This window comes from Simochromis diagramma, unplaced genomic scaffold (genome assembly GCF_900408965.1).
Source record: "Simochromis diagramma unplaced genomic scaffold, fSimDia1.1 OVJJ01000320.1, whole genome shotgun sequence".
Taxonomy (NCBI): domain Eukaryota; kingdom Metazoa; phylum Chordata; class Actinopteri; order Cichliformes; family Cichlidae; genus Simochromis; species Simochromis diagramma.
Window position 1 is genome coordinate 5032692 of NW_024386773.1, and position 12753 is coordinate 5045444.

Sequence of the window (12753 nt, forward strand, 5' to 3'; positions counted from 1 at the left end):
CGGCGCAGAGGAGTAGGGTTAACACGGGGGGGGGCTGAACAAGACAGGCGAACATAGAAAGACAAACACAGACTCAAACACTGATACAAGACTGGCACAGAACAGAACACAAAAAGGGAACAAACTCAATCAAAACGTCTATAATAACTAAAACAAATACTGAATCCTCGTGACCATGACAGCATTTGCTTGTTTAGTCTGATGGCAACCACTTACACCGTAATCTGTTTCTTCCAGTGTACTGGATTACAAAATCCCTGACTCTCATTTATGTCAAACCTCCAACTTACTTTTCTAAATCAAACAAATGTGAACTCTGCTTCCTCAGATGATAAGAACAACCGACTTCACCCCGTCTAGAAGGGAGCTGCTGGAGGAAATGTCTCTCCAGGCTGAGGTCCTGGACAGAATCAGCTGTCTGCTGCTGGAGAAGAATGACAACATCTCTACACGAGACAGTTAGTGGAAAATCTGTAATCTAAGAACCACATCTGCCGTTAATGCATGAAACAAGGCACATTCTTTTATTCACATTATTTTTAAAGCAAATGAGTAATAAAGTGAGATTTTTTTTTTTTTTATTATAATTATCAATTTCACATTTTCAATAAAAACCTTGTCCAGGTTCTTACAGTGATTCTCCTTTTGTTTATCCTCAGTCCTTCCTAAGGCCCAGAGAACGAGGGGTCTGCTGTTGTTCTGGGAGGAGTGTGTGCACGACAACAGCTCTCCTTTCTGTTGCCACATCGACAGCTTCACAAAGACACTGAAGAAGCATTACACACACAAGGTGAAGGCCAAGCAGCCCGGCCAATCAGAGAAAGGTACAAAAGCACCTCATCGCCTTAACTACAAATGCTTGAACAAGTCTCACCCCCTTTTTTTGCTCAACAGTGGCCCCTATGACCATGAGTGTTAATTAAAAGACAACGGGACATCCAGTCCCGATCAAAAGTTTAAGACCTCTTGAAAAATGGCAAAAAATCATATTCAAATTCAAATTTTATTTGTCACGTACACAGTCATACACAGTACGATATGCAGTGAAATGCTTGGACAACTGCTCGTGACCTAAAGAAAACAAAAAAGGAAAAGGCTATGAATAAGATAGGAAATAAATATGAAAAATTAAAAAGGGTAAATTTAACTAGGAAGGAATAAAATATAAATTAAGGTTAAAAATGAAATAACTGTACAACACAAATTAGAATGAAGGGTAAATTTAACTGAGAAAGAATAAGATAAAATATAAATTAAAGTTGAAAATAAAATAACTGTACAACAAATACACAATACACAATATAGAACTATATAAGAATGTATGAAGAAATATAAATAAATATATACACAATAACAGCAGCTGTACAAGTATTAACTGGAAATGAAGAATATAGTGTCCAGTGTTGTGCAATCCACATTATGTCTTCTGCAGTGCAAATATGCTTAACCGTGCTTATTTTGCATGGTTGGATCTTAACAAGGTTCAAGTAGAGCTTCAAAATGCAACAAGTGAGACAAAACATTTTTTTTGAGCATGCAATTTATTGGAAACAACGCCAAAACTGAAACAGGCTGTTTTACAGCTGATCAAAAGTTTAGGACCACATGCCTTTAAAAGGCCAAATCTGTAAAAAAACAAAAACAAACCGTGGCTTCGTCATTTTCTGTCAGGTAGTCACACTGTCATGACATTCTGATAGCAAAGGCAAAAAACGTTCCCTTTTTGAACGTGGTCAGATTGTTGAACTGAATAAGCAGGGACTCTCACAGTGCTCTATCACTGCTGAGGTGGGACACAGTAAGATGAGGGTTATGCAACAAAAAAGTCAATTGGATGACCCAAGAAAAATTTCACCAACACTGAGCCGGAGGAGCCAGTCGGCTGTCTGTCAAGACACTGGACGAACCTTGACTCAAATTAATGCCGTTACTGGTGCCGACTGCAGCCCCATAGCCATCAGACGGCATCTGAGATTGAAGGGCTTTAAAAACAAAAAACGTCCTCAAAGGTCTCGTCTCCTTGAATGCCACAGAACTGACCGTTTGGACTTTGCAAGAGAGCACCAAACACGGGACATTAAAAGGTGGAAGAAAGTTTTATTCTGTGATGAGAAAAAAAATTCAACCTTGGTCATCCTGATAGTTTCCAACGATACTGGCATGACAAACAGATCCCACCTGAGATGTTTTCTACACGCCACAGTGGAGGGGGCGCCATAATGGTCTGGGGTGCTTTTTCCTTCAGTGGAACAATGGAGCTTCAGGAGGTGCAGGGGCGTCAAACGTCCGCTGGCTATGTCCGGATGTTGCGGAGAGCCTGTGTGGTAACGACTGGGTTTTCAACAGGACAATGCTAGAGTACACAATGCCTGCAGGACAAGGGACTTCTTATAGCAGAATAACATCACTCTTTTGAACCATTCAGTGCGTTCCCCGATCTAAATCCAATTGAGAAGCTTTGGGGATGGGTAGTTTCCAAAAATGGACAACAGTTCCAGACAGTAGATGCCTTTTTTTCGGCTGTCTTCACCACTTGGAGAAATCTTCCCACTCACCTCATGGAAACACTTGCATCAAGCATGCCGCAATTAATTTTTGAAGTTATCAACAAAAGAGGTGGAGCTACTCATTACTGAGTTCATAACTGGGTTTACAGGAGTTTTTGGAGGTGTGGTCCTAAACTTTGGATCAGCTGTAAAACAGCCTGTTTCAGTTTAAGCTTTGTTTTTGATAAATTGCATGCTCAAAAAGATGTTTTTTCTCACTCCCATTCTTCTTGTTGCATTTTGAAGCTCTACTTATAACCTTGTTAAGATCCAACCATACAAAATATGATTATTTTTTTTATTTTGCAATTTTTCAAGTGGTCTTAAATTTTCGATCGGGACTGTATTTACAGACTCTCCTGAGTGGGATGATCAGGTGTCCCACTTTATGAAAGAATGCATGGCATTTTTATCTCACAGTGCCCCACACTGTAATAAAAGTCAGGCTTTTATCCAGTGGCTATAAAAAAGCAAGGAATGCCGTCATCATAGATTAAGTGCAGCTAATGTTTTACTGCTGCATATTATGAATCACTAGAAAGTGGCAAGGTTTGCAGACCTGAGAAAATATAAAGGAAATTGCCACAAATAAAAGAAAAGTTTGTCAAAAAAAAAGATGGGTGGATATTTACTGAAACCGATCAGCAGCTGATCCAGAAAGTTTAAAAAACTAAACAAAACTACTGTAACAGTTACTGTGAGAGAAAATGGAAAATAATTTTGGCATGAGATCATTAAAAAAAGTGTGAAACAGCAGAAAAGTAAAAAATGGAAATGTAAGCCATGTGGAAATATCTCAGTAAACTTCATAACTCTTTGAGAAAGTGAGAAAAATGTTCAGGAAAATAACAACTTGAGAAAAGCACAATTTGGATACATTTGTTCAATTTGAAATTGCGCTGCTCATGTACTTTGTGTACGTTTCTGCAGTATAGACGCCTGCTTATACTTAAAATCATATTTCTCAGCTTATATCATGAAGTCTCACTGTAGCTCAGACAATCTTCAGCGTGTTTATCCAATAATATCCAAAACTATAAAGCCAACTTAAAGCAGGTTTCTAAAGAACAGTTTACTCTAATGTAATGTTGACTCAAAACCACCTTGATGTATTAATTTTTTTGTGTTTTACCTCCTCTGCAGTGTTTTCTCAGCTCCTGCAGCAGGTTCAGGCGGCCTGCCGGGTGGTGCCCAGCTCTCGGTCAGTCTGCAGCCCGGAGAGAGTCACCCTCTTCCAGCTGTCAGTCTACCTGAAGCGCTGGAATTTCCAGGAGCTTGGAGAGCACATCTCCCGCCTCTCAAAAGAAGGTAAAGCTTCAATTTACAAAGTTGTCAACAGATAAATATATCACTATTATCTACCTTAACTTATTATTCGTTTAAAAAACTTTCGTGAAATAAGCATATATCACAGTAAGTAATAGTAGTAGTAGCCACATTGTATTTATAACTATAATTTATAACAAAGCACCGTAGGACATTAAACATGGAATATTCATTTCCATATGAACCCATTTTAATAGTTTTATATTTGAAACTTTACAGTATTTATACAGAAGTTATACATGGGAGGCATTTCCAAAGACTGTGTTTGGAGGTATCAGGAATGGGATGGTGTTATACTTCTAAGCTTCCAGAGATTCCAGCTCACTAAAGGCATCTGGACCATCTGTTAACTCTACAGCCAAATGGTCACCCCAAACAAACAGGGTGTGTTCTCTTGCATGCCTGTTTATGAGAAATATTTTGAGGTTTACATCTTGTGAGAATATTTCTTCAGTAGTGAAGAATAGTAAGCAGACCTTCAAAGGACTGTTTGAGGAAAATATGAGGAAATATTGAGTCTGCGTTAGGCGTGCATTTGTCACAGATGGAGTAAGGAGCCTGGAAATGCAGGATGTCAATAGTTTGAAGTAGTACTTGTGTTTAGTTCAGGGGGACACAAGCCTCTGTAGAGGCTCAATAAATTTCAAGAACAAACACACAGTTCCTGGTGTCAAACTATAAACATGAGCACACAGCAACTTTTCCGCCTCCCCTTTGCTCTTTCCATTCCTCCACCTCCTCTTGTTCAATCTGCTAGATTTCGCTACAGTATACAGATGTCTTCTGTTTATTTAAGTGCTAAACTGCATTTGGTTTGCATACCACTGCACTGAAGAGAAAAAAAATGCTAAAACAACAACAGCATTTGTATGCTTGGTTCATTTGGGGACAAATAACTCCTGAAATAAATCTCAGTGGGTGGAGTTTACAAGACAAAGAAAGACAAAAAGAGTGCCAGAGAGATTAGATAAAACATCATTTACTTTTTATGCTGCAAAAACATTACACAATGTTCTAGTATGTAATAAAAATAAATAAATAAATAAAAAATACAAGCATATTCTGTTTCATGATAATATTATGCATGTTGTGAACCGGCCAGCAGTGGCCAGCAGAGAGTGGACCCAGGATGCATGACTCAAAATCACGGCTTTATTAACGCTGGTAAAGGGTGAAGAAAACAAAAAACAAAAACAATGACTGAGCTGGTAGGAATAGGGAGCCAAAATGGACCAATGGAAGCTACACACACTACAAGGGAGAGGCAGATGATATGTCCACAGGAGGAGAGAGTGGGAGGGCAGAGTGGGCTTAACAGAATCTGACGAGACGGGGGAGCCAAAAAGTTGAACATCACACACCCGAGATGGGGGACTATCAAAATAAAATGGGAAGTAATGCACACAGAGACCCAGCCTAAGAAATGCAAACTTGACACAGGGACCAGAGACATGACTGAGTGGGGAGACAAAAGGATGAAAAACAGAGAGATCATAATGGGAACAGGAAGGGATAAACACAGGGACCGGGACTGAAGACATGTTTACTAGACATCCGCGGAGACGGGACGCAGGGAGACCAGACAAAGACGAGGACATGACTGAGGAGAAAAAATGGTGACAAAATGCAGAGATGAGGCTGAGACAGACTGGGCACAAAAGGAAACTAACTTGGTCAATTAAGAAACCAAGAACTATAGACAAACTTACTCAAGAACTAGAACATAAATTGAACTTCCAAAGAAATGGAACAAAAATACAAAAAACAAAAAAACAGAAATGGAACAAAAATACTGGAACAAAGAGTCAGGACCATGACAGTGCACACAAATATGTGTAAGAATGTGAATACAGCACCAAGAGAAGGAAACAGTTAAACCAAAAATATTATTATTATAATTATTAAATGAACGGTCCTCGTTTTCCTCTCCTTTTCCTGACCGGTTTCCATAAAGGGTGAACTTTAAAACTTTTCAGCCAACAGTAATAAGTACGTTTCATAAAGATCATGAGATTTGAATGAAAGCTGCTAAATGGATGTGAGCCCCCTCACTCAGCTCACTCAGTGGTATGTTGTTAATTATTTTGTTGTTCATTATTATTCATTGGTGCATTTCAGAGTACATCCTCTCAGCCCTGAGTAGCCCCAAACGGCGGCGGGCTTTAAATAAGCTGAGGGGCCGGAAGATCACAGAGCTACTTCCACTGGGATGCACCCTGCAGACTCTCGCCTCCCTGCAGATCGACTCCAACCACAAAGTCTGCAAAGCTGCCACCAACTGCATCTCCAGAGCTGCTGGATGCAAGGCCTTCAGGAACAAGGTACATGAAAACAAGTCATCTTTTGCAGAGATTAATAATAATACTAAATTTTATTTATAGGCCCCTTTCAAGACACTCAAAGACACCTTACAAGCAATGAAATATTAAAATCACAGTATGGATATAATAACAATATCAAAACTCAATACAGGAAGGAAGGGCAACATGCAGAAAATCAGAGAGATGTAGAGGTGCGAGGTTATGGAGAGACTTGAAAGTAAGAAGCAGAATTTTAAAACTAATGAGGTATTTTACAGCAAGCCAGTGAAGGAGCTCTCTGTGCATTTCCACTGGAGGAACTCGGGTTAATAAGTTCTAAGGAAATTGTTTTATAGCCCACTTAGTGGATAATTCTTTCTGAAGGATTTGAACTTTATTGATTGGACTTTGATATGACAGCTACAATGTAAATCCACATCTTAATATTAGGGAAGGATTTGGGGTCCAAAACATTGGTTTATGGCTACCAGTGTGAATATCAATAAAACAAATGACCAGCGCCTTTATCCCAGGTGTGAGAGTGAGAGGTGGGGTAGACTTGGACTCGACAGCTTGTAAGGTGCTTTAGTTTATCACAGGCCTAACTGTCCCTTTTACTAGCATTGCATGAACCTTAATTTGCTGTAGTTAATATTGTTATATCGACAGTTTGTGGTGCTTGGAGCTGAAAAATTAAGCTATACTGCAGTTACTCTTATGACCACTTGAGGCTTGTTCCAAAAATGAGTCAATCCCCATTGACTTCCATGTCAAAATGTCTAACTTTACAGCATTAAAAAAGCATGCTTACAACCTGGTATAAAAGAACATTTTAGCCTTTGTCAGTGATTCTTCCTTTTATAGCAACATATAAAAGTTTTATTTATTTTTTTAATAAAATGTCTAATTTGCATGGTGATAAGGCTTAAAGTTAGGGTATTGTTGCTTGTAGTGGGAGCTGTAGCCATCTCCACCTTTTAATTCCAGTCACTCAACTGGATTCCCGAAGATCTAACGTGCTGTTTGGAGCCTTTTGAATTATTTCAATTGAGTAATCTGACATATAATATGGTCTGCTTTGATGTACGACAAAGACAGATGTGCTTCTGTTATCATTAGTGCTTTTAGTCTGTTAGAATTAACAGTTACGTGTATTGCAACCATTCAGTTTATTAATGCAGCTTGATAAGTTTGCTGGCATTAACTGATAAGTTAGCATTCCACCCTCCTGTCCAGATGTGGTAACTTCTGGCTCCAAAAAACCCAACAACAACAAAAACATGGTGGCAGCAACATCACTAAACTAAACCAGTGGGTTATGTTACAGTGGCCACAGCCATCTTTTATATACAGTGTATGAGGCCAATCCAGCAGCATAAGTGACACCGTGTGTGTGTGTGTGTGTGTGTGTGTGTGTGTGTGTGTGTGTGTGTGTGTGTGTGTGTGTGTGTGTGTGTGTGTGTGTGTGTACTTTCTTCTTCAGGCGGTGCTTTACTACACAGAAAGCCTGAAAAGCATTGATATTAAAATCCAGCAGAGCTCCTGTTTGGCTCTCAAATGCCTCCGGGTAAGCAGAACACAACTCTACACAGTCACAGCAAGACTCGGAAGTCCTGTTTTCAGAACTCTCTGGTTTTTATCAGCTAGCATAAGTGTTGGTTTGTTTGTTTGTTTTTGTTTTGTGTTCTTCTGTCAGGCGACAGACAGTGTGGACCACATAGCAGATTTATGGAGATCAACAGATGAAGATCTGCGTAGTGCTGCCAGAGAAACTGTCCTCTCCTTTGGTACAAGCGTTATCCCTTTTCATCACAGGGTTATTTTTTTTTATATACCTATATTGTATTTTTATTTCTTTTATTACTTTTTCTTTCAATCTGTCTGCAGGTAAAAAGGGATACCAGGCCTACCAGAGGATGGACCAGCTAGACACTGAGATGCAGGATGAGGCTTACCAGAACCAAGAGACTGAGATTACGATTTTATAGGAAACAGATCTGGATCAAAGAATAGGCACAAATGTTGTAATGATGCTGGCCAAGAGACTAAAACCAAGCCTATGTCAAAATGGAGAAAGTTTACAAACCTGTCAGGACGTCGCACCTTCTGGGAAAACTTAATTTTCTTTTAAGAATCTGTGGTGCGTGTGCTACGAGATCTTCCTCAACAACTGCAGAGGAAGATCTCATGATGGAGACTTCAGCTTTCCCTGGATGGATCATTCACTCACTGATGTTGATTAATGACTTCTTATTTCTCCTGTATTGTTTTACTCAGAATTTGAATTTATTTTTGTTAGATATGTAGAGTTTTTCTTAAAGAAGACGTCAGCTGTAGTCTGACTTTTTTCTAGTGCTGGGAGTTATTTCACCAACCAGTCGATATGACTGTCTTATTGGGACATGAAGGATAAATATAATATTATTTTACATAATCTTGCAAGTCCGCGTGTGTGCGTGTGTGTGTGTGCGCGCGTGTGTGCGCGCGTGTGTTTATAGCAATAATCAGCTACAATAAAACAAAAAAAAAATCACATGAATATTAAACCCTGGCAGATTAATGAAATCCACATTAACAGCCTCTCCTGCCTGTGAGAGCTGTGTCTTGAATTAATTTTAAACAAGAGGAGTCTACAAATCAAGTTATGTCACACTACTCATTTTTCTAATCATTTTTAAGGCTTAATTGAGAAAAAAAATCAAATATATCTGAAAACAAATGCAATCTTCCAGGTTTTATATTCAGAATAATTTCTTTTTTATATATTTTCACATGCAAACCTGTGGACCTTTTCATTTTTACAGGAGAAGCATGACTTTTCTATCAAAATCCCAACAAGGACGGATGTTTGTTTGGGGTGTTTTTTTTTTTTCATACTACAAATACAAATGTTTTAAATGATACCAAATTCTCTTTTATCCAATTCTTCTTTGACAAAATGGATGTTTAGACAAAATTGTTCACGTTGGTGAAGGAAAATATTTGGCCTGCTGCCTTTGTGCCATCACAGAAACGGAGACCGCTGCTGACCTCTGCTGGCTGTTCACATATGAGCTGGAGAGGGACCCGAGGAGACGTTTGCCTGCCACAGAATAGATTTGGCTGTGGTTAGAGTGACCTAGGACCTCACTGACCAGACTGTTTGCGAGGCCGTGGGAAGAAAGATGCTGCCGACAGCAAAGCAGTTTAAGTTGTGGCATAAAATGACATTTTTCTTCAGCCATGAGAACTCTGCATCAACTTTAAGGAATCATGTTGGAAGAATCTGCTTCATGGATTGAACACAGTGTTTGTTTCTGTTGTTTTGTTGATAATAGGATGCAGAATCGTTTAGCTTCCTAAAACAAAGAAAAATCCTACAAAATCTTAAAAACTGTTTTCAGTAAGAAGCAGAGCTGCGCTTTAACCATGTTTGAATTCTGTGTGTTTTGTTTTAGCCCCCTCCCACACAACCAGATGGTGCATGATTTGCACTTCAGGAGAGTTTACACAATCAAGAGGGAAAGATTTCAAAGTCATCTTTGTACACAGATAACATACCCTCGCCCCCTCTTTTGCAAAACTCTCACAGTCTGACTGAACACCAGTTATTTGCTGGTCTTTGGTAGTTTTCCAGGTGCTGAATCTTTGAAATCAAAATGTTTTCAAAGCTGCTTTTTAAAAGGTTGAGAATGAGAAAAATCAATGTGCTGAGAAAGCTTTGGAAACAAGCAGGAGGGCAAAGGAAGTAAGGTCAGAAGGAATAAATGTGCTCACACTAGGTGAACAAACAAGGCAACATGCTGACATTTATGACATGTGCTAAAATCATCTCTATTTATCTGTTAGCAACCATAATTTTCCCCCCAGATGCCTGAAAAGGTTAATTTAGCCATGGTCATATCAAACAATCCCTTGAATGGCAGATTTGTAAAAAATATATATACATATATATTTTTAGTAAGTTGAATAAGATAAGACACAAGACAAAGTGAAAACTTTCTGCTCGGCATAAAAATTAAGACTTGCAATTATTTGTTCCTAAAATTGGTGATTCCAGCCGTGAAACTCATCTCATTTTTTCCATCTGTGTGTCAGACTTTGGTGATTTCTTTGAACTGTGTACCCAGAGCTAACAGCAGGACATGGAAACTGAATTTCAGTTTATTTTGAGCCAGATTTATTGCACTTAAAGAATGAACTGAGGAGACTTGCCGATCTGGAGATGGCAGCGGAGCAGGAAAAACAGATTCAGTTCAAAAACTTGGTGTGGGCATCTGAGATCAATATTTAACCACAGCTGAGCAGGAAAACCTGAAGCACAGGGAGAGACGAGTTACCTCAAACTCAAAGCACAGAAAAACCACAAGACTGAAAGGTGGTCGAAGCATGGTCACGACATGAGTGACTAAACTATATCACAGCCAGTGGAGGAGCTGGGAAGGATAAGGCTCAGGTGTGCAGGTTGATTAATCTGGTGGACTGTACCCACAGAGAGGAAGAAAAAGACAGAGACAGGCAAGAACAAACAGGAAACAGGAGCAAGCATAAAAGAAGAGCAGTACTGCATCTGTGTATAAAGGGTTACTGAGATGTATTTAAGACTTTCTGGTGCATACCATATTTACACAAGTGGAAAAAAAGTGTGCTGAGAAAATATATGAAATATAAAAAAAAAATTGCCCGCCCTCTTTTTCAAACACTAAATGAAAAATTAAATATAAATAATATAAATTAACCTCTACAATAAAAAAAAAGTTAAAAAGTGACAATTTAAGTTCATTTCTAGAATTCTAGAAGAAATACAGCATGGCAGATATGTTCAAATAAAATAAAACTGCAATAGTAATAATTACATCATCTCCACAGATGATTTAAAAACAAATAAGGAATGGTTGGTTAGTTTTGATGTGTACAATCATGGAGAGTAGGTCATGTATTTAGTCTGATTTATGAACACAGAGGTCTGTAGGTCTGATTGTGAAAGATACTTATGTTGTCTGACTTTAACTTGGACTTGCTCTGCTGTTGTAAATGTAAAGGCTGCACTCTGGCCTGGGAAACATGATAAACAATATTTTTTTATGTAATAAAAAAAAGATTTCTTTGAAGATGTCTTTTCATCTTCAAGAATCAATTGTTGTGTTTTTAAAGAAACCCAGTTTGTGGCATACAATGGAGAAACATTCACATTTTTAAATCACAAATGTTGAAAAAAATACAGGAGCTCCAGTTTCTTTGAAGAATTATGAATTCATTGTGCATCAGTGTTTGATTTGTAAACAGGCGATACTTTCTGAGCTCTTTCAGGAGCAAGAAAACAGAAAAGGAGGTGAAAGCTGATGCTAATTGCTTTGGGGGATAGGAGCACATCCTTTGCTTTGCTTGCAGTTCAGTTGCATCATTATCATCATATGAAAACCACTTCCAGTTCTAGTTTCCCATCATTAGTCAACCTGTTTGAACCGTGTACAACAGTGCTCCATATAACATGAAACCATGCTTCCACTGGTCACACGTGTTTTTAGTAAACAGGCTATTTGCAGGGTGCACCACGACCAAAATCAATTAGCATAATACAGTCTTCCTGCAGGAAGCTACCATGAGAAGATGGTGAGCAACAACGCCCAGGTAAGCTGTGATGTTTAATCAATGATCAGTTGATACTAAGAGGCCAAATTGTACTAATTATACCTGATTCCATCACTCCGCTTCTACCAATCTGAGCTACCGATACAAGGTAGGATGGATCCGCACCCCTGTGTTATTAATTCTGATCCTACTATCCAAATGTCGCAGCCTGTTGCAACAGGCAACATTTTTCCAATCTTCTGTCCATTTCTGATGAATCCCTGTGAATTCAGGGTCCTGTTAATAGTTAATACCTGGTGTGGTCTTCTGCTGCTGTAGAGATGCTCTTCTGCATACCTTGATTGTAAGTGTGGTTACATGAGTTACTGTTGTCTCCCTTTCAGCTCAAAGCGGTCTGGTCATTCTCCAACATCAATGATGTGGATTGGACTAAATATTTTTGCCTCTTTGCACCATTCTCTGAAAACCGTAAAGATGGTTGAGTGGGGAAACACCAGTATATCACCAACATGTAGCTCATCCTGTCACCAACTCTGAATTACTTCACCATTCTGGTGCTGAGTTTCTTAGGAGTTCATCTTCAGCATGTCTGCATGCCTAACTGACTTGCTGCCGTGTGATTGGTTGATTCAATAATTGCACTGAGCAACTGAACAGGTAGCCTGCTCAGTCGGTGTGAGCTGGAGCATGTGTGTTCCTCAAGCTCAGGAGTCTGAGGACCCTGCGCAGCATTTTAGCTGTCCTAAGACTGCACTCTCCTGGACAGAGATATCTGATTTGTCCCTGGAATCTGCTGGAGCCCAGTTTTGGCATTACAACTACAGATAGGTCTGGATCACTTTTTTTCTCTTGACACATGGAATCATTTTAAAACTGCACTTTATATTTAATGTGTCATCTTTGTCTAATACTTACATTTAATGATGTGACAAATATGCAAAAACTATTTGCAACACGATTTTCCTACAGAAACAAACAAACAAAACAAAAACAGCAAAATGCAAAGCACG

General features: G+C 39.0%; 1 protein-coding gene across 3 annotated transcripts in view; it reads left to right on the plus strand.

Moving 5' to 3' along the window:
- ripor3 (RIPOR family member 3) overlaps window positions 1–11288 on the plus strand; it is a 57554-nt gene extending 46266 nt beyond the window's left edge. For all 3 annotated transcript variants that reach the window (XM_040004308.1, XM_040004300.1, XM_040004293.1), the window contains 7 exons: window positions 329–458; window positions 660–824; window positions 3690–3854; window positions 5991–6193; window positions 7656–7739; window positions 7869–7959; window positions 8060–11288. In XM_040004308.1, coding sequence (XP_039860242.1) covers window positions 329–458; window positions 660–824; window positions 3690–3854; window positions 5991–6193; window positions 7656–7739; window positions 7869–7959; window positions 8060–8160 — 939 coding nt within the window. In that variant the 3' untranslated portion in view covers window positions 8161–11288. The remainder of the gene's footprint in view (window positions 1–328; window positions 459–659; window positions 825–3689; window positions 3855–5990; window positions 6194–7655; window positions 7740–7868; window positions 7960–8059) is intronic.
- Window positions 11289–12753: the final 1465 nt, after the last annotated feature.